A 22,132-nucleotide genomic window follows, 5' to 3' on the forward strand; every position below is an offset into this window, starting at 1 on the left:
ATATCGGGTAGGAACTCTGTAGCAGAGACAGGGATAGACTCCAGTTCTTCAAAGTGGCAATCAATTTGCCTTAGCCACGTGGTCACCCTTTCTCCTCCTGCATTTCCCCCGTCTTATCACTACATGTCTTTCAACTCTTCTAACAAGTGAGGCAGGAGTTCTGTGGACAACACTTTTCTTCACTACAGAGCCCTGATTCATCCCCAGTTCAGAGCTAGCTCTCCGAATCCCTTACAAAACCATCGGTAATGGACAAGATGGTGGCACTTGACCTGTAAAGGGTCAACTCTTTCTTTTACAGTGAAAGAAAGAAAGAAAGAAAGAGATTTTCCTTGATGACATGTCCATTTGTTAGCCTTGCTGCTAACAAGTGTGCCAACCATGAGGTACTGAGCCTTTCTTGCTGTGGTTCATAGTGGACCCTATATGTCTGGGGTGGAGGGTTTCTGATCCATGCCAGAGGATTTTACTTGCAGAACTTCAGCAATGAGTAGAATGATGAAGCTGAGTAAAGGAAGTAGCGGCTTCCAAGCAACTTGCCCATCAGACTAATGCCAGAGTCTTTCCCTTAGCCTCCTGCACACAGCAGAGTCGTGGTGAAGCTGTAATTAATGTTGGACCTTGAAGTGTCATCAGCATCAGTTCTTAATTGCACTCTATGGCAACCGGAGCCCAGGGAAACACTTACTAGCAAGCGCCTGTGTCTACAGCTCAAAGCAATGAGATCCCTAAGGAGACTCTTCACTGGCAGGGAGCAGAGTAATCACGTCACCGCTTCCATCTCACTCTCCTCTTTGGATGTCAGAGACGCAGCTGGGGACTGGTGGGAAAGGCAGAAGTGCTGCGTATGGGAATCCAGGTTGACCCTCTCTAGTCCGACACTCTCAGGATCTGACCGGTGCTGAACCAGAGAATTTGCTGGACCACGGGAGGTCACTGTCTCTGACTCAAGCACATTATCAACACTTCCACTGATTACTGGGCCCCGAGGAGATATTTAGGGCTAAATTACAGCTAAATAACAGCCCCGAACACTGAGAACCAGGACTGGTGGCTGGAAACAAACTTTATGGGACCATGGGAAACTTGGCCACATCCAGGATAAGTGGATATCTGGCTGACTAAAATCATGCCAGACCCAGGATGTTGATGGATCAGATTGTGCTGGACTAGAGAGGTTCAATTAGTATTTACTTTACTGTTGTGTAAAGGAAAACATGCTGCTGGGGATGTGTGGTAGGGAGCCCTCTCTTTCCCTGGGTGGCCTTGCATTGTGAGCTTTGGAGGGCAGAGCTTTTGTCTACTCAGTGTCCTGTGCAGCATGGGGCATGCTGGTGAGACAGTACACAGTGTGCTGTAGCTAGGGGCTTTCTGTATGCAGGCATCCCGAGGGGAAAGATGGGTCCGAGACATGTCCGTGTTGGGGCCTAATTCACAGGGGCTGGGCTGGGAGGAAAAGAGCAAACTCCCCTGAAGGGGAGGAGTCAGAAAGGAGATGAAAGAAACTAACATGCTCCTTTCCCCGTCCTCCTGCTGCAGCTCCTCCTGCAGCCTCCCCTGTGCTGCTCCTGCCATGCTCAGCTCCGGGGCAGCACCTCTTCAAGAGGCTGAGTGGCAGGGGAGGGGATGAAGGAAAAGAACCCGCACCCCGCCTGCCTGCCCAGCTCTGCCTCCTGCACCAGCCTCAACCAGACCCAGTGACCTTCAGTACCAGTGTCCCATGGCACAGCCGCCTTCTCCAGGCTGCTGCACCTTTACCAGCATTTTGTCCCGCTCCCAGCCCTGCACATCAGGGCACCTCGTTTGCACACCCACTTCGGGACGGCATGCACAAAGAGAAGATCCCGAATCATTTCATGTGGCCTATGTTGTCTTCGTGCCTGCTGAGCAGTAATGGCCTACACTGAAGTTTATTTTCAGCCCGCACCCTCATTGCTTATACAGCTGCAGTCGCTTCTATTTCCATACTGAATAGGGACTGATTGCAAATGACAACTATTGCTTACAAAATGCCATTGCAATGGGCCACCGCAATCTTTTCTCCCTGGGGCTAACAGCTGCCGTATTCCTCGGTCCAGCATTGATGGCTGCGGTAGGTGGTTAAAATGGTAGTGTGGGTGCTTGTATCAGCACGTACATCAGCTCGTCTAGATATTTGCCTAGTTTCACAACAGCCTACATAAAAAACACCAGTAAAGTCAAGTATCAGAGAGGTCGCTGGGTTAGTCTGTATCTCTGAGAACAACAAGACCACCTGTGGCACCTTATTTTGGAGCTTCTTGTTGTTCAGTAAAGTCAGCGCACTCTAAAAGGTCATTCAGACAATGACTTGTTTCTATTGCTTCATATGCCTTGGACTGAAATGTAAGTACGGTATTTCTATTCCAAGTCATTTATTTGATGATAAGATGGTGGAAAGTCAGCAAGTTTTCTCTTACTGGGACCCCATTCTTTAAATACCCCTCTGAAGCCACCCCCACCACTCATGCATCTGATGAAGCAGGTCTTTGCCCACGAAAGCTTATGCTCCAAAATATCTGTTAGTCTATAACGTGCCACAAGACTTCTTCTTCTTGTTCTCAAAGCTACAGACTAACACGGCTACCTCCCTGATACAAGTTTTCAGTAGTACTCTTCTGTGATATTTTTGCATGTTTTTGTAAGTAGGTAGTTTTTAAGTGAGGTTTAACTTGGTGGTACACAAAACAAATTGACTCATGAAAAGTGTGCAGTAATCTCGAGAGGTAAAATGGTGCTTGTTTCAAAACCTCAGATTACCTTAGGACCATGTTTCTCAGCCAGCAGTATGTGTACCCTTAGGGTACATGAGATAAGTCCAGGACTACTTTTTTTTTTTTTTTTTTGAGAAAAGGAGTACTTAATAAAAAGGGTTGAGAAACACTGCTGTAACCCACCCCCTTGCTCACTAGCCAGGCCATGTAACTTCTTTCTTTCTTTTCTTGTTTCTCTTTCTTTCTCACTGCAAAGTAGGTCTTTGCAGCAAAATCTAGGCCAGGCTGGGAACAGATCTGGCTGATTCACTCATTAATGCTTGTTGGTGATGCTGTTGTAATCTGTTATTTCAAGGAGTTTGACCAATGTGAAAGATATGAAGAGCTGTACATCTCCTGGCAAACTCCAACTCTTCTGAAATAGCTCAGGTACTGTGAGGAAGCTATTACCCGCTGAGGGATTGCTCTGCTTTGGCCCTTGGGTTGGCTCCATGGCATGTTTGAAGTGGGTGGGGGATTATCATGGAATTTATCTGGCTACAAGGATCGCATTGCTGTTCACCGTAGCCTGACAATACTGCTGCTTCTTAATTTAAAAATCAGTGCTGCGCAATTCTCTCCCACAGCATTTCAGCCCCAGAAGAGAGGGTCCCTCCACTGTGCTTCCGACCTCAGCTGGTTGGGGATAGAAGCAACCGAGAAAAGGCATCAGACCTGGGTGTCCAGAAGCACTGCGGGCCAGGGGCTCTACTATGGGTCCTTCCTTTAAGAGCCTGTGCACCTTCATTAAAGCACTTCTCAGGACATGAGTTTTCTGGTTAGGACATAGGGATGAAAAGACCCCATGAGAATGGAGGATTTTGGCTTGTTGCAAGCCCCTAAGCTTCACCTCCAAGGTCAGACGAGACTTGAGTTGGGGTATGGAGTGTCACTTAGACTGTGTTCATCTGACCTGCCTTTTAACAATCATGCGTTGGGTCATGGTGGTCTGGATGCTCCTTTCTCACTGAGGCAAAGCATTGGTGTGTACTCTTGGAGCTGTGAGTGCTTGCCCTGTGAAGTGCCGTCAGCCCAGGTGGTATTCAGCAAGGTGATGAATCTGATGCACTTCCTGCCCTTATCTGGAACCGAGCCAGAGGCCAGCACCAGTGATTAGTAATTGATATCAGAATGACAGATCTGGCTCCACGTGGTTCATAGCAGAACCCAACGAGCACAATCTGTTGAAAATGTTACAAGAACTTGTAATGAATGGAGGGTTTCTGGAATCTTTTTGAGACATATGAGCTTGCTGGTTTCCCAGAGTTCCATGGGGCTGCTTGTTTCCAGTGCCCTTAATGGACCCAATGCAGTAAACAAACGTAGGTGGTGGCAATCGTTAAAACCCAACTGACTCGCCGAAGGCAAGCCCAGGGCACTAAGCTCCTCTCCAGTCCCGTGCGTGCTTGTTGCACGTCACCCCTTCACTGCGGCACAGGGAATACACTGGGATTATGGGAACTGTGTTCCTAAACATCAGAATGCAGCTGGAGTATCCAAGTCAGGCCCATCATGCCAACGTCCAGTTAACTCAGAAACTGGCCCTCTGTGCTGACCCTTGCGTGTTACCCTTCCCAGCTCTGCAGCATTATGTTTATTTTCCAATTGTCAGCTCTGAGTAATCCACTGGTTTCCCTTCCTCCCTTTCGTCTTTGCCCACGAAAGCTTGTGCTCCAAAAAATCTGTTAGTCTGTAAGATGCCACAGGACTTCTCCTTATTTTTGTTTGGCCACAAGACAGTTTATGTTGAGCATCCACAGGCACAGGTTCTTGTTGCTACCGCCTGACTGATACCTGCTTGGTTGTGATTTGATGCCAGGTACATTCTTAACAAGGGCATCTCAGACTTCCTGATAGCCTAAGATTTCATTATGACCTTCGGTAAGAGAGTCAGGGTCATTCTTTTTCTGTCTTTTAATTGGTTTTAGTGCATCTGGTTGGTGAAAAAAAGTGTAAAACCACCAGTCTTGGAGACTGAAGTCCTGGCTTTATACATGGATCTGTGGATGACAAGATTGCTGGAACTAGAGCCCTGCTAATCCTTGTGATTGTTCATGGGGATGATGATTCTGAGAGTAGACTTTGGAATCACAGGCCTTTGATGACGAGGGATTAGACCACCTTGTTTCCCGTAGGCCAGCAAAGAGCCACTGTACTACTCACTTGATAATAATTCTCACTGCTGTGGGCTGAGTCTAAGCTGGAAGCTGGGTGTAAAATGCTCGTTATCTCAGGACTGCCCATCTCAGAGAAGCCTGATGGGTTGGGATTTTCAGAAGTGATTAATTGCATTCGGAACAAGAGTCCTAGTGAAGCCAATGTGATATCTGTCGACCTTCATTGCCATTGCATGTGAGATGGGTAGGAGGAATCATGAAACTGCTTTATTGACAGGGCTGTATCTGCAGCCTCATTCCTTGAACATTCCCAATATATCTCATTGGCTAGGCTCATTGAGAGTCAAAAGACCACGTCCAGGTCTCATTAAAGTAAATGTGAATTTTGCCGTGGGTTTTAGCATTTCTAGGCTGTGCCCCCAGATGCTGCTTTTACACTTGTTAATTTAATTAATTGATTTATTGATTAATTGTATTTATTGTGGTAGTGACGAAGGGCTCCACACTGTATTAGGTACTGGACAAATAGAGATTTTTGCTGGTACACTTACATCTTCAATGAATGTTAAAGGGGGAAATGGTCTCCAGTAGTTACAGGCTTGGATTTTGATGTAGGACTCTTGGCTAGTATCACTAGAGATGCTGAACTGTGACAATCCTAAAACTCCATTGTATACTATGTACTTGATTTGTCAGCTTTTATTGCAATTTTTTTGGTCCACTGTACTTATAAATGTCAGTCTGTATTGGAAATTAGATTTATCTGAAGAAGTGGTTCTGTCCCACAAAAGCTTGCCACCGAATAAATCATTTTGTTAGTCTTTAAAGTGCTACATTTCTGCTGTTTTGTTTTGTTGGAGTACAGACTAACACAGCTATCTCTATTACTTGTCTCTCCTTTGTCAGCTATAATACAGTTCCTCCCAGCCAAATAAAATTTCAGCATGTGCAGAAAAAGAAGCGTGACCTAAAATATACTTCCTGTGCCTTGACGAGGCTTTCTCCTGCTGATAGCTCTTTGGGAAGACGCTGCTGTGGTCAGATATTCTTTTTTTTTTTAACCTGTTCTGTTGTGGCTGGGTATTTCATGGCACTTTTGCCATCCTTGAGGGTTTGCGCAGATGCTTAAACTATGTTCTATGGAACACTGGTGTTCCATGAACAACTCACAGGAGAGCCGTGAGCATCTGAAACCTTTTCGAGATCATAGGCTGATGGTCTATATTCTCTGTTCTTAAAAATCAGATACAGTGTTACTTCTTTATTGCTATGATGCCGGATTAAAACACTCGATTTTGGTTTTGCTCTATGTGTTGCTGATAGATTTTGGTTTTGGTCTGACAACAATTTTTTTCATAGGTATTCTGCAATTAAAAAAAATATTGTTTTGTGTTCCCTGGTCTCAAAAACTTTAAGAAACACTGGCATAGAGGAAAGAATGGCCAAAGGGAAACCCCAAAGGGCTGGGCTTGGGGGAATTGGATTATGGTGAAATTTTCTCCTGAAAGGGCTGGCAGGGTATTTGTGATGTCTGCATTAATTCTGACCTGCCAATGTGTACTGATCATGCAAGGCAGGAGGTTGCCATTAAATGCTATTGGATTATTAGTGGCTTACTAATGTCTTAGCCTGAAAGTGGATTGTGTGTTTTGCCCCCCTCCCTGACTCTCCCAGTGCTTTTAATGTTTTGATCCCATCCCTTTTGTTTCCCCGTGTTTGTGAGGCTGTATCAATGGGGTTAACACATTGTGACATCTCTAGGGCAAGGTTCCTCCATCTTTTGTCTAGTCCTTCTCTCCTCTGCCTCCTCCTTGAGGCAGAACACCAAGCCTGCTGCCACACAGTGAGATTGATTCTTCATTTTCCCAGACAGAAAGTTCGCTCCCCAGTGAAAAGCAAACAAGAGATGTGTGTTAAAGTAACCTTAGGTGTTAAATATTCAGTGTGACAGGCGAGGGTTCAGCCACATGGTTCCCTTTAATGTTAATGGGAGGCTGCAAAGGAGAGGCAGCTATTTTGGAAGGGAGGAAGGCTGAATCCTTTTCCATCACAGGAACACAAGAACTGCCCTGCCAGATCAGAGCCATGAAAGTGGAATCCAATATTCAGCCTTCCAAATAGTCGGTGCCCAGGTATTATTAGCAGTAGAGAACCCTAACATAGAATAGTCCGTCTCTGATGGTGGCCAAGACTAGTTGTTTTAAATTCCAAAGTACTGGACAATTATAAAGTAATCTGTCCTACAGAAATTTCTTTGTGACTCTCTTCAGTTACTATTTTGCTTTTCTCCTGATCTGTGAAGATTGACACCCATTATATTGTTATCTTGAGCAATTTAAATGTACGATCCCATTTTGCAGATGCAAATCTAATCTTTGAACCCTATAAAACCGCTGGCCTTAGTAAATATTGTAGGGAGTGCCCAGGCCCGAACATATGATTCTTAGTGAGGGTGTACAATTGAGTTATATAATGGCACTGTAATATTTTCAGTAGTATTTTGTGGATTCTACAGGTTAAGTTTGCATCATATTTATAATGGTCTCCTTCAATATCAAATTAGTTGCAAGTGAGTTTAACTGCATAGCCCTTTCTGCTGGTGATCTGCAAACAGGTAAATAGGAACACCTGATTTACTTTTCCTCCAGTGTTTATATCATATGCCTCCATTAGGTCATCCCTTTGTATTAGCCTCCTCTCTAAACTAAGTGGCCTTAATCTTTTTCAGTAACTAGGCATCTTTTCATGTCATTCATATTTTCGTCTCTCATTTCTGGACATCTATTTCCGGTGTGCCTATTTTGGTATGGGGTGCCTAGGCCTGAACGCATTATTCTTAGTGCGTGTATACATTTGAATTATATAATGGCACTATAATATTTTCAGTAGTATTTTGTGCATACTAACCATTGCTTTCTTTTTGCTGGTGTGCAAACATAGGGAAAAATTGAATTGAGTTCAAGGAATAAGTCCCACCCAAACCTGTTCACCACATGCTATAAATATTGAGCTATACAGAGCTCAGTCGAGGACCATAGTCTGCTCCGTCTGAGGCTGGTGTGAAGGTGGAGTTATTCCATTCACTCCAGGGGTAGGAAACTGGATCTATGCTGGTATAACTGAGAACAGAACTGAATCCTAAGAGCCAAATTTGCCCTTCTGCACAGGCTCATTTGGCCTAAAAGATAAGTTAACTTACTTAATTTCTTTTGTTTGCTTAACCAAAGTTCTCTTTGGAGAGCTAACAACAGCAAATGACACAGCAGCAATTTTGAATTACTGGCTGAGTAATATAATAACCGAGGAGTCGTGCAGGAGTATGTAATTATGACGGAAATATATTTGCCTTGCATCTACAGTGGTGGTGCTATGTGCTTATTTTCCATGCAGTTGCTGTCAGAACTTTCAACAATTTCATTTGATCAAGTAAATTGAAATAAGTGGGAAATGACCTGTCCCAGGGGTTTTTTAAGTCCCAGCTTGACAAAGGGGTAGCTGGGATGACTTAGTTGGTGTTGGTCCTGCTTTGGGCAGGGGGCTGGACTCGATGACCTCCTGAGGTCTCTTGCAGCCCTGGGATTCTCTGACTCTATGACCCAGTGCACACACTTCTCTAATAGCAGTTACATGAGAACCATGATTAGATTTTGTGGCAGTACATTCGGCTCAGATTTCATGCTTGCAACAAACTATGGGCTTTCATCAATGACTTATCCATTTTAGAATGCCTGGGGAGCACAGATCACTGTTAGAGACCCGTTTTATTAAGAGGGACGGTACTATTAAAATAGCATTATTTGGAAAGTGACATAGGTTAAATAGATCGATGAACTACTCAGAATTTATACTCTGAAGATTGGCATTATTATTTCTCTTTTTTTCTTTGTGTCATACAGTTTTCTACTAGTTTTCTCCTGCCTGGTACTATCCGTCTTTTCAACCATTGATGAATATCAGAATAGCTCTGAAGGGGCCCTTTACATACTGGTAAGTTGGAAATTGCAAATGTGAGAGCATGAGCAAGAAAGAAATGATATTAGGCTTTTCAAACATGGCAGGCATTTGATGTTGAGGATGGATGTATCAGACACTGTGACTATGTCTATGCTATGCAGTTTTTAGTAACAAGGCTGCATCAGCACAGCCTCGTTGCTAAAAGTCAGCTTGCATGAATGCTATTTGTCTGCACTTTTACCAACAAAATATGTACATGCATCTGAGGTGGTTTCGCTCTGTTGACAGGAGAGTGTTCTGGCCAACAAAGCAGCATTCACTTTCATCAGCAAAACTTTGATTCAAGCACCCCTGAATGACAAATGTTTCATTGGTCAAGTGGAAATGTAGACATACTTTACTATACTATACTAAGATGTCTCTGGGGCTTGGAGAGATTCCGCCTTTGGATGAGGGATAAGTATTTTCTCTCTGTGCAAACATTTGTCTGGCTTTGACATGCTTTCCATGCCAAACCATGTACATCTTTAAAAGCAAGTGCCTACCAGCCCTTGGAAGGACTGGGGAGTTTTTTAATTAATCTGTAAAAATGCTGAACACCTACCTAAAACCACTCTCTGTTAAGGTGAAAGACAAATATGACTCCTTGTCTAACTGGGTCATTTTGAATAATTTCTATTGTGCTTGTCTCTGTTTCTGGTCTGGGTAACAATAGTATTGTGTTTAGCCTGCACTCACAGGGCTAAAATCAATTACAGTAAACTCTTTCATATTGGGCAGCCCCAGGCCTGGGAGGTTGCCAGATATTCAAATATTCTGCATAATAGAGAGGTGTACATAGCAGTGCATAATACCAAAGAAAAACAAGATTAGATATTAAGAAATAAACAAAAATATATGCAGAGTACTTTATTTACCACCAACAATAATATTGTACACCGTAAACTTATACTGTATTTATTTGTATTTATTTTCATTCTACAGTACTTATGGAAAATGTAACTAAAATGTACTTATAATTAAAATGCCAGTTATTAGAGAGTTATGGATGATAGAATGCTGGGTATGAAAGAGTTTAGGGTATTATTTATATTGGCTGTAAATCTGAATTCTTCTCCATTTGCTCCAGTGTAAACAAGGAAAGAGTATAGCCCCAGTCTGACAGATGACTTAAAAAAACCCTGAATTTGTGCATGTTCAATGTGTGTGTTTCTTTGCAATTGGAAAATCCAGTAGCATTGAGGACCTCTGTTCAGACGTTGATTTGATGCCCCTTTAAAAAGGTGCCCCTCAGCGGCTCAGTTGATATTGTGCCACATCAGAATCAGGTTGGGTGGTTGACTCCCTTCCCTATGCTGTATATTTCTGCATTTATTTGAGCTGACATCAAGCCACATGATTTTACTGCTTAAATAGCTTGGCATTCCTTACACCGAGAAAGTGGCTTCTGGTAACCTGCTGAGTGATAGCGAGCAGAATTGCTGTCGGCACAGATACTTACTTCATAGAGCTCCCAGAACTCACTGCGTTTCCCTGTCTGTGCCTTTCCCTTCCTCCGCTCCCACTCCACACATCAACCAGATACTGGTAGCTAGCGAAAGCTTAATGAGGGCGCTGTGAGACTCAGCATCAGCCCACGGGAGGGGAAGGCTGTGCATGAAGAAATCAGAGAGAACAAAACAGATGGACAGTGAGCACCGCTCTGCAGTGCAGTAGACTCAGTCCCTCTGTATCTTTGTGATGGGCGCGGGGGGGAAAAGCAACTGCCTGTGGGTACAAATGGGCGGTTGATAACAAAGTGCCTCAGCTGGCAAGGCAGAAGGCAGCTGGAACACGGTAGGAACTCAGACATATAGGTGGGGATTTTCCGATAGTTTGGGTTAACCCCTTTGAGTTTGGAAACCTACGCACAGACTGAGAAGAACAGAGGTCCGGGCTTTCCAAGAGGCCTAGGGCCAGATTTTCAATTGTTCAGCACCAACAGTTGGGCCAGATTTTCCAAAGAACTCAACTCCCAGTTCAGCGTTGTGGCAAAGCTCTGGCCATGTCTTGAGGGCCCTACACTTCTGGGGGGATGAGTGTTTGCCTCAGAGCCTTACTGTGTCCCTCAACACAGCCTCTTTCTCTTTACTAGAGACGAGGGTCACAGCCTACTGAGCCAGCCTCATCATAGGTTAGCCCATAGCGTGGGGCAAAAACACCTCCATAGTCCTAGTTTTACCTCCCAGAGGGCCTCTGTGGAGTGGTGTGGGGAGGGTTGGGGGGAACCCCAGGCCCACCCTCCACTCCAGGGTTGCAGCCTAGGACCCCAGGCAGGGTTTCCTCTACTCCCAGTCTGGCAGCTTCTTTCTTGGCGTACTTCCCAAACACTCCCTCCCAGTTCCTTTCCTCTGGTGCCTGAGTGAGTTTGTCCTGCTCCTCCACAGTACTCTGTCTTACTCCCAGTCCTCAGCTCTCATCCACTGCAGCTTCTCCCTCTCAGACCTTGGGCTCCTGCCCTCCCTCAGGAAAACCTTTTAAACAAACCCCAGCAGGCCTTAATGGGCTGCAGGTGCACAGATTGGTCCACTGCTTCTGGCAAGCTCTTAATTAGCTCCAGGTGCTTGCTTGATTGTGCTGCAATAGACTTGGCCCAGGTCCCATGGCCCGCTGGGACTATCAGTTGATGACACTTTCTTGGAGCCATAAGCACAGGCGTGTACCTCACACAGTTCACAGACATCCTCCAAGCCTGCCTTTTCTGCGGCGTGAGGGGGAGCCTGGTGCGTGCCTACCTTGAGTTCACCAGTTGCAGACCCCGTTCTGGCTCCTCCAGAACCTTCTCATGAGGTTCTGGCTGCACTTTTCCCCTCACCTGTTTGTTTACACTCAGTTGTGGGACCTCCTCGTCCACCTCCTCCTGGCCTGCACCAAAGGGGCCATCTGTAACACCAGGAGGAGGATGCTGGACAGGGACATGCTCTGCGACTGTGGGACCTATTTCTGCTGCTCCTTTGTGTCACACATCTGGGCAAAGTTCCTCTGGGCGGTGTCCGCTGGCTCCGTAGATGGCTTCAAGGAGCAGTGGGCGCTGTCTCTGCTTGGAGTACCCTTCTGGTTCCCTCATTTTAAACCTATGACCTACAACCCCACCCCTATTTCCTTATTACTGTCCCAAGAAATCAGTTGGTCCCTGAGTCCAGGAGCCTCTCTCACTAGGCTGCAGGGAGTGGCGGGGGGTGGGGGAGCCTGGGCAGTGGGCTGGCTTTGCCCTGCCTGCTTTGCAGCATCCAAATGGTACTCAGGGAAGAGTAAGCTGTTTACCCAGAGCCCAGCATATCTACTTTCCATAATTGTGTGGCAGCCGGCTGGCCTGGGTCTGTGTCAGCATCTAAAAAAAGTGTGACGTGCTCTGCCTCCAGCTGCTCCCCCTGTGTCCCCTGTCTCCAGATGTTTCAGGGTTGCTCAGTGCCCAAAGGAACACACTTTAAAAAAATCTGGCTCATCATTTTCTTTTGCCCGCTATCTCCCTTGAGCCCTGAAGTCCATCAATAGGGACAAAAAATAGGAAGCCACCAGTTCTTGGACAGAGTTAAACTTCTGTCTCCTTGCAGAGGTAAAACAGTCTTGCCAAGGGAAAGATCAACCTTGTAATGGGGGAGAAATTTTTAAAATAGGGATGGGCCAAAGCATCTCCTAACAGCCCCTCCCTGCATATTTTGGAGGTATTTGGAAGCTGGAGGTGGATCTAGACCTACCTTTAGTAATTAGTCTCAATTGTTCATCACAATCTTTGGTGCTGTTGGAAGTCAAGGTCAAGCTCTCAGTTTTAGGGTGTGATTCCATGCTTTGGTCAGGGTGAAAGTTCTCCTCTGAAAGGATTGTAACAGCAAAGAACAAAATGTACTTTATTAGTAGAAACTGTCCCAGTCCTCTACATTGAATCTGCATCAGTTTCTTCCCTGTGCTGCCTTCTTGGACTAATTGTCTTGTCTCCTGTGCAGGAAATAGTCACCATCGTGGTGTTTGGTGTGGAATACTTTGTGAGAATCTGGGCTGCAGGCTGCTGCTGTCGATATCGGGGCTGGAGGGGAAGGTTAAAATTTGCCCGCAAACCCTTCTGTGTCATTGGTAAGAACTGCTTCCAAGGAGTGTGTGAGATGGATGGTAGCAGCTACAGGTTGAACCTCTTTAATCTGGCACTCTCTAGTCCAGCAAAATCTGTAATCTGTCATAATTTTAATTAGCTGATGACCATTTATCACGGGTGTGGCCAAGTTTCCCACGGTCCCATAAAGTTTGTTTCCAGCCACCAGTCCTGGCTCTTAGCGTTCTGTGTTATTTGGCAGTAATTTACCCGTAAATGACTTCTAGGAGCCCAGTCAGCAGTGGCAGTGTTAGTAATGTGCTTGGTAATATTGACCCTGTGTGCTGGCAAATTCTCTGGTATGGCACGTGTCAGGTCCTGGCAGTGCTGGACTAGAGAGGTTCAATGTGTACTGTGGAATGTTCTATTACTATGTAGGTAGACCGGAAGATCTTGTGCCTATGAAAACAGATGGGAAAGTTGAGTCCGTCACGTGGAATTTTGGTGTCAGGAGTGTGTGTGATGGATGGTGTCAGGTTGAACTCTCTAATCCAGCTATGTCTCATCTGACAACATGCATAATCCAGTCTGATGTTAGTTAGCCAGACAACCACTTACCATGGGTGCGTCCCAGTTTTTTGTGGTCACATAAAGTGTATTTACAGCCACCAGTCCTGGCACTCAGTGTTCTGTGCTGTTATTTAGTTGTAATTCACCACTTCATGTCTTCTAAGAGCCCAGTAAGCAGTGGAAGGGTTGGTAATGCTGCTAGACAATTCTGGCCTACTGTGGTCTGGCAAATCGCTTGTTCAGCACCAGTCAGGTCCCGAGGGTGCCAGACTAGAGAGGTTCAACCTGTACTGCTGAGAGTGTACAAGAGTGGGATAAGGGTCTTGTGGGCTGGCAGCTCAGGCTGGCAGCTCAACTGTCTGTACTTTGGGAGAACATATAAATGTTACTTGAACAGGCAACCAACCAGCTTTGCAGCTAGGCTTGTGAGCCCTGCCAGTCCTGCTACCAAGGTCTCAGGATCAAGGTCTCTATCTTATTTGTTCACTGGCCTTCTTGGGAGGAGTACAAGTTATTGGTATCCAGGCCCTACAGGGAGCTCGAAGACAATGGGCCCACCATGGAGCATACTGGCTTATTGTATATATGCCTGGGCCTGATTCTGATCTACTCCTCTTGCAGGGATGGAAGAGGGAACAAAAGCTGCTGCAACCCACTTCTGCGCTCTTCAAGTTCTGGGCTTGTACAGGGCCCTGCCCCATCTTGGGTATGGTTAGAGCAGCCTGAGAATGGCACGAAGTCAAGTGCTCTGGCCGCTTATCCCACACTCAGATAGGAGGGGCTCTGGCCGCTTATCCCACACTCAGATAGGGAGAAAGGAGGGGCTCATGGCCAATCACCTCATCTCATTAAAAAACAACAACAGAAACCAAACAAGCCCCAAATCCACAGCTATGGAAACGAGCCCATGCTGCCATTCAAGTAACAGTGGCTGCTCAGCAGAGATTACTGCTGACCTTGCATGATCTGTAGGAAGATGCTATAAGGGAGGCAGTAGATGCAGAGGTTAGGGAAGAGTAGGTTGAATTCAGACACGATTGATCCCACATAGATCAGACGGTCACAGTAAGGGCCATCAAAGACCAACACAGAGAATGTCAGGCTCCTCAGATTTTCAACCCCATTGGCTTTCAAAAGTCATTTGACAGCTGGTGTGGGCGTAGGTTGTAGACTATTCTTCAGTCTCGCAGAATTCCTGCTGAAGTCATCAACATCCTCAAGCCTCTCTATGGCAGTGTTGCTTAAACTATGCGCCACGGAACGTTGGCATTCTGTGAACAATTTCGCGGCTGGTGCCACGAGCGTTTGGAAAAATAACCGTTTTACAATAACAGCACTGGAAAATCCTGCAACCTAGTTTTACGTCCACGTCTCTCGAGAGCGGTAGTCGTCTGGCAACACAGCCAGGTTGACTAAGATTGTGCTAGGCTCCACTCTCCTCTAATCTTCCTCTCCTATCTATATGTCAGCGTGGCAGCTAGCAACAATGTGCGCTGTGCCAGCATGGCAGATACACTGTCAATGAGCTGCCTGATGCTAGAGTGTGGCGTGTGATGATTTATTGAATTTATTATTTGCGCTGATATGAGTAAACACCCTCAGTTACATTTCTTTTGTAAAGAGCCAGATGTGAGTGAAAATACTACTGCTGGGGAACCAGTTCCATCAACGAGTGAAGTTTGGGTTTTATTTGGTCTGATGACAACTTTTTCACAGGTGTTCTGCACGAGAAACTATTATTGTTTTAAGTATCAGAGAGGTAGCTGTGTTCGTCTGGAGCTTCGAGAATAACAAGAAGTCTTGTGGCACCTTATAGACTAACAGATATTTTGGAGCATAAGCTTTCGTGGGCAAAGACCCGCTTCATCAGATGCCACAAGACTTATTATTGTTTTGTGTTCTGTGGTATCAAAAAGTTTAAGAAACACTGCTGTACAGCAATGCAAAAAGCACTGGATGGGTGGACAGCCAGAGAACAGCAGGGGTGCAGGTGTGAAACAGGGCTGAATTATATCTGTGCTGCATTAGCATAGACTGGAGAATGAAGAATTGTATTAGCACACAAACACTGGAATAGCAGAATGTGAGGGAGCGAGAGGAGGGCCTGGTAGTGGAGTGTCAAAACAAGGCCTTTTTCCCAATTAGCCCCACCCCTTTTTACCTGCAGCCAATGCTAGGCCTGGAGGGAGAATAAAAGGAAGGAACTTGGCTCAGTTAGGGGCTGACCAGAGAAGGGGCAGGAGCTGGTTTTGCCATTGACAGGACCTGAGATAGAGCTGCCTACAGGGTCAGCCTCCAAACTCTCCCCCAGGCATCCAGAGAAAGACCCTGAAGGAAAAGCCCTCTGAGGTGGGGGAAATGGCCTCTCGGGGCCATGCCCCAAACTGAAGGAACAGACATTTGTAAGTGACCGGGCTCCCAGCTAACACAGGGACCTAACCACTACACCATCCCCCTGCCTGGGCGGCCCAACTACACAGGGGTAAATGGCAAACACTTAAGAGATCTGAGCTTTGGCGTTGTGTACCATACGATTCCTCAATACTGCCCAAAAAGCTATGAAGACAGAATCCTTGGCAAAAACAGAGCACCAAACAGGGCTCACAATCAGTTACACGGGAGCAAATACCCTGGTAACCCAGTCATCAAGCAGTAACGTTGTATCAGAAGGCAAAAGGACCTAGGAAGTAGAACAAGTCAGTTACTTAGGCAGCACTGTGCTGGTCCGTGAAACCTTAAGGAAGAAGTGATGACAAGGACAGGAGAAGCATCCTCTGCATTTGCTTAACCCAGCTGGACATGAATTAAAGCTAAACAGTACCAAAACAAAACAGACTTTTGAACTCAGAGAGAACTTCAGAGCCAAGGTACATCTGTGAGAGTTGGAGAATTATTAAAATGTTAGATAGAAACCTTGAGCCCTTTAAAAACAAGTGCCTAGCAAAGATTCAGGGCATATGGTAGAGTGACTTCACCACCCACAAAGGGCTCGGGGAAATCCCCAGCCTGCAGCTGGTTCCACTAGACTTAGAAGGAAGCATTGGACATATTTGGGGCATGTCCTCTGAATGCCAACACTCAGACTCCCCCATGAAGCTGAGAGGTGAAAACCAACTGGTGTGAGGAAACAGGGCACCCAAGAGAAATCTGCGTGGGGAGGGCAGAACAGCTGATCTCAAAACCATGGAGCAATGGAAGCAGCAGCAGCAGGGAGATGGAAGAAACTGTTCATCCCTCTGTGCCAACAGGGGTATGAAGAGGCTGCAATGCTAAAAGTGTAGTTCAGAATCAGGCCCTTTGTGTCTGCTGTGAGAGAAGTAGGAGCTAGGGGTCCAGGTTTCTGTGTCTGTCTCTGCCACTGATTCAGTGACACATCACCGTGTGTCTCCGTTTGGCTTCGCATGTAATGGATATCCCAGTAATTGTCTGCCTCACAAGGGAGTTACGAGCCTTAATTAATGTATTAGCTGTGAAGTTCGTTGAGATCCTGTCGTGGAAGGGGCTGCCTCAGCTCAAAACTGATTTTTATGGGGCGAGGAGGAGTCAGAGGTGGGCAGGAAGAGACAGGATGCGTTTGTTTCCAGACCTTTCCAAAGACGGGCTTAAGCGATGACATTAGGGTTTGAACCCTCATTTGACCATGGAAGAACGGTGTATGGTTGTGTGCAGGGTTTTGGTTTAGCCCTTTGTAAAATCAGTGGCATCCACCAAATTCCTGGTGAGATCTGAGTGAAGGTTTTCAGAATCCCACAAGCCCTTGGGTACTGAGACCTGGGCTTTGCTTTGTTTCCATCTCTGGTACCCTCCCCAGCATCCCCAGATTTTCTCCATCAGCAGCTGAAACAGGCCTTCAAAAAACACAGCCCTTAGGTTTTCCTGAAAGGGTGGGAGCTCCTCTTTCAAAGGGGACTGTACAAGCAACAGCACACTACTCTGAATAGCTAAAGAAGATCCTATATTACTGCTTATGCACTTCCAATATGCATATTCCAGGCTCGAAATGTGCATTGTGTGTCAAGCCACAATTCAGTCTTGGGAATCTTGGCAACATTTCTGAGGGTGGAGGAGGTGTGAGGAGAAGAAGAATGTGAGTTTCATCAAACCATGGAGTGAATCACCCAAATGTGGGTTAATATTAGTTGTACGCACCCATGTACTTCCTCCATAGGATGTGACAGACACATCCCTCATGTTTGTAACACACACTCACACACACGTGCTCACTCGTTCAGTGGTGCTAGTTTGTAGCTTCACAAATAGCAAGCAGTCCAGCAGCACCTCAGAGACTAACAAATTTATTAGGTCATCAGCTTTCATGAGTAAGACCCACTTCTTCAGATGACTGGTGCAGAAAAATAGAACCTGGGGTTTATATAGAAAAGGGATGGGGAGAGAGACGGAAATAGTAGGGTTTCCTTTTACTAGTAGGTGGGAGGGATAGCTTAGTGGTTTGAGCATTGACCTGCTTTAACCCAGGGCTGTGAATTCAATCCTTAAGGATGACGTCTAAGGGTCTGGAGCAAACAGATATTATGAAAAAAAAAAAAAAGATCAGGGGACTGGGCTCATCCCTTCCAGCTCAATGAGTTGTGTATCTCCATATATTATTATTATAGTAGGACCATTTGGTAAAGCAAATTAAGTAGAATGTGTCCCATTGCTGTGAATATCCCTCCCTCTCAATCTCTCTCTCTCTCTCTCTGTGTCTCTCTATTCCCATTCCTAGTGGGCAGGTTATAGCATGTTGGAATCTTGGTTCTTGTATCTCCAGCTCTGCAGCTACCATGAGATGGGTGCATTGTAATAACCTGGACACATGGCTAGGAAAGAAGTGGAAGAGGGGGAGATGATCAGGAGGCCCACTAGGGAGTGAGACCGCTCAACAGTGAGCAGGGAAGTGGGGTACCTGAGACTTGGGGGCCTGTGTGGATACTGTTCTAGGGGTTCACATGAGAAAGAAGCACTTGCCACTTAACTGGCAGCAGGGTTAGTCCATAGCAAAGAGACAAGGCACCAAAACTGTTGTTTCTTTCCACCCAAGTGAGTCAGCCAAATCAGGGGAGTGAGAACAGAGGTGAGATGTGAGGGGCCCTTTCCAGACCTGAGGAGAGGGTTTCCCCCCAGAGTAGGGCCAGCCTGGTGTCTCCTCACCCAGAGAGGTAGGAGAGCCGGAGGTGTCGGTTTGGAAAAACCCACCCAGGGGATGAGATGGTAGTGTGTGAGGACCCCACAATCCTTCCTCATGTGCCCTGCTTGCTTGCAGACATTATGGTGCTGATTGCCTCCATCGCTGTGCTGGCGGCAGGCTCCCAAGGGAATGTCTTTGCCACCTCGGCCCTCCGGAGTTTGCGGTTCCTGCAGATATTGCGCATGATACGAATGGACCGTAGAGGTGGCACCTGGAAGCTTCTGGGGTCTGTGGTCTATGCTCACAGCAAGGTGAGTGAGAACTGTACTGTCAGCTCCTTTGGTTCTCCCACACCCCATCCCACAACCCTTAGCAGCCTGTGAGATGATTGTTTGTGGGAAGTCCCTTGTCAGTTGCTGCAGGGGCTGTTTTCAGAAGCCATGTGGGTTTTTCATGAGCCTGCACAAACCCACAGTCATGAATGGCAGGAGCTGGGAGGCTGATTAAGCTGCATCTGGCAGTAGCCAATACATAGGTGATTAAATGCTGAGGGCATTGCAGATGCTTTAGATAAAGCATGTACAGGTTGTACCTCCCTCATGTGGCACCCTTGGGACCTGAGTGGTCCTGGACCAGGGGATTTGCCAGATAAGAGGAGGTCAGGCTGGCTGCCTGGTGGTGCAGGGCACTCCTGCAGGGCTCCCCTGACCAGGGCTGCCACCCCCCCCATGGCTGGGGGCCCCACAACTGCAGCTGCTAGTGGGGCTCCGTGTCCCAGCCTGCTACCCACTAAGGGGCCTGCCAGGTTCCCCTAGCCAGGCAGGGATCCCCAAGGCTGTGGCTGCCTGCAGGGCTCTGCACCCCAGCTGCCTTCCCACTGCAGGGCTCCTGGGGTTCCCCCAGCTGAGGTCCCATGTCTGCTCTCTGGTCCTGCTGGACAAGGGATGTTGCTGGAAGGGAGTGCCAGATATGGAGTTTGAACCTGTATTTCAAAGAGACTGCATGTCTGAAAATTTACCCCTTGGGGTTATATATGTGAAGATACCTCTATTTTGACCATGTGCACCTTCTAATCATTAGTAAATATATTAACTACTCCCAGCCCCAGAACCGATCCCTAGCATATTGCAGTATTCACCTTGAGGAGCAGTCCTTCACCACTGTGTTTTTTTCCCTGTCTCTTAATATATGACCTTATTTTGTCCCTTATCTTGAAATGTATTTGTTTTCATTAAAAGCCATAATTAATTTATCAAAAGCTTATTAAAAATTCCAGAAAACTATAGTCTACCTGGTTTCTTTAATCTGTTCCTGTATTAACTTTACCCAAAAATGTGAGGGTTCAAAGGGGCATCATTTATCTCTGCCATACCTTCCTACATAGTTAATGCTATCTTTCTTCTACAGTTTGCTGAAATGCGGATATGGTGGCTGTGACGGACTCCTAAGGCCTCTGAACAACCCTTTTGTGGGGAGATAGGAAAGCATGAGTCAGCCTATTGCAGTTTAATAAGATGAATTTTAACATTCGATTTTGCAACTTGGGTTGTTGATTGAAATCTTTTTCCATAGGTGTGGGTTAAGTATGCTACCTTTTTGACATTGTGTTATTTTAGTGGAAAAATAATAGAGGAAAATTAGATGGCACCCTCTGATTTTGCATTATTAGATGCTTTGCCATTCAGGTGAAATATTAAACCTAGAGCTGTGCGAAGTGTTTCCAAGGAAACCAGATATAGTACAGTACCTAGCAGTTTTCTGGTATGTTACAGAATCCACCCAGGTTCCATCAGAAGATTAAAAGCCCATTTGGGCTCTGCTTTGGTGAATGAAGCTTGATGTTTTCCAGTGACTTTGGTTCACTTGTATGTGAACCTTTGCACCAAAGGCCAGGGTTATGAGCCCCACCCAAATCCAAACGTGAGAAAACGTTCACACAAAGATACGTGTCCTGGAGCCAAGGCTATACAAATCAGAATGGTCATTGTTTATACAGCTTTTGTTAAATCAAGGAAGTAATGGAAGTTCCAGTAAGGTTGTGTGGCTATTGCTACTCAGCTTATAATGTCTGCTCAAGTTGTCTGAGATCTTGCCAGTTCAGCATTTAACTATTGCAAAGTTTCTAGCAAAATAAGGACATACTAAAATCTTGGGATCCAAGCACTCCTGAAAGGCCTCAGTTGGAGTATTGTGTCCAGTTCTGGGCACCACATTTTAGGAAAGAGGTGGAGAAATTGGAGTGACTCCAGAGAAGAGCAGCTAAAACGATTGAAGGTCTAAAAACATAACCTATGACAGAAGATTAAGAAAAATCAGTTTGTTTAGTTTGAAAAAGAGAGGCTGAGAGGGGTCATGATACCAGTACATGAAAAGGTACAACAAGGAAGAGGGAGAAAAATTATTCCCCTTGACCTCTGATGATAGGACAAGAAGCAATGAGCTTGAATTGTAGCAAGGGAGGTTTAGGTTGGACATTAGGAAAAAATTCCTCATTGTTAGGGTGATTAAGGACTGGAATAAATTGCCCAAGGTGGTTCTAGAATCTGCATCATTGGAGGTATTTAAGAACAGGTAGGATAAATATCTAACAGGGATGATATAGAATAGATGGTGCTTCGTCCTGCCGTGGGGGTAGGGGAGTGGACTTGATGACTTCTTGAGGTCCCTTCCAGTTCTAGTGTTCTATGATTCTATGATATTTGGAGATAAGATTCAGATTCCTATTCAAACTTTGTAGGAGGTCTCCAATGTGAAGACAATGTGTTTAGACCACTGGGCTGGGACCCAGGAGATCTAGGTTCTGTTCACCTCTCTAACATAAAGTTTCCATGTGACTTCAACCAAGTCTCAAAGGTACTTAGAAATCAGTTTCAAGCTGAGCTTCTAAATGTCTTTGGGATCTGGGCCCTACAGTCTGTGATCTTAGTTCCTAATATTCCAAATGCGAAAAATAATTCTTCCTGTGTCCTGTCTACTCAGATAGTGTTTCAGGGCAGGGACTCTGTGTATGTGTTTACACTGCTGTTAGCACAGTGGAACCCTGATCCATTTGGCATGTCTGTGTACTAGTGTAATAGTTCTAAGAATCTTGAAACCATGCCCCAGAGCTGAACACCTACAATCTTTGGGGAAGTTGAGGTTTGAACCCCTGTTCTGCCTTCAGAAACCCCAGTGGTGAAATGTGCAATATGAAACCCCTTTATTCTAGTTTTTTCCTTAACTGTCTTGCAGGAGCTGATTACTGCCTGGTACATTGGCTTCCTGTGCCTCATTCTGGCCTCTTTCCTGGTGTACTTGGCCGAGAAAGGAGAAAACGAGCACTTTGATACATACGCAGATGCACTCTGGTGGGGCTTGGTGAGTAATTTCCATGAGACATCAGCTGCTGGCTATTAAAATGAAATGGCCATTAACCCTCCACCCTCTATTACTTATGTGAGGAATTGACTGACGAGTGTTGAATGGGAGGATTAAAGGGTTTCAGGTGACTCGGTTTAAATACTTCTCACAAATATTCCCCTTAGAG

At 45.9% G+C, this 22,132-nt stretch overlaps 1 protein-coding gene across 7 annotated transcripts in view; it reads left to right on the forward strand.

The window, feature by feature from the left end:
* KCNQ2 (potassium voltage-gated channel subfamily Q member 2) overlaps positions 1–22,132 on the forward strand; it is a 126,622-nt gene that overhangs the window by 40,706 nt on the left and 63,784 nt on the right. For all 7 annotated transcript variants that reach the window (XM_075011507.1, XM_075011506.1, XM_075011508.1 and 4 more), the window contains exons 2-5: positions 8,785–8,875; positions 12,826–12,952; positions 18,742–18,917; positions 21,838–21,963. In XM_075011507.1, coding sequence (XP_074867608.1) covers positions 8,785–8,875; positions 12,826–12,952; positions 18,742–18,917; positions 21,838–21,963 — 520 coding nt within the window. The remainder of the gene's footprint in view (positions 1–8,784; positions 8,876–12,825; positions 12,953–18,741; positions 18,918–21,837; positions 21,964–22,132) is intronic.

This window comes from Carettochelys insculpta, chromosome 17, assembly GCF_033958435.1.
Source record: "Carettochelys insculpta isolate YL-2023 chromosome 17, ASM3395843v1, whole genome shotgun sequence".
In the NCBI taxonomy this organism is placed as follows: domain Eukaryota; kingdom Metazoa; phylum Chordata; order Testudines; family Carettochelyidae; genus Carettochelys; species Carettochelys insculpta.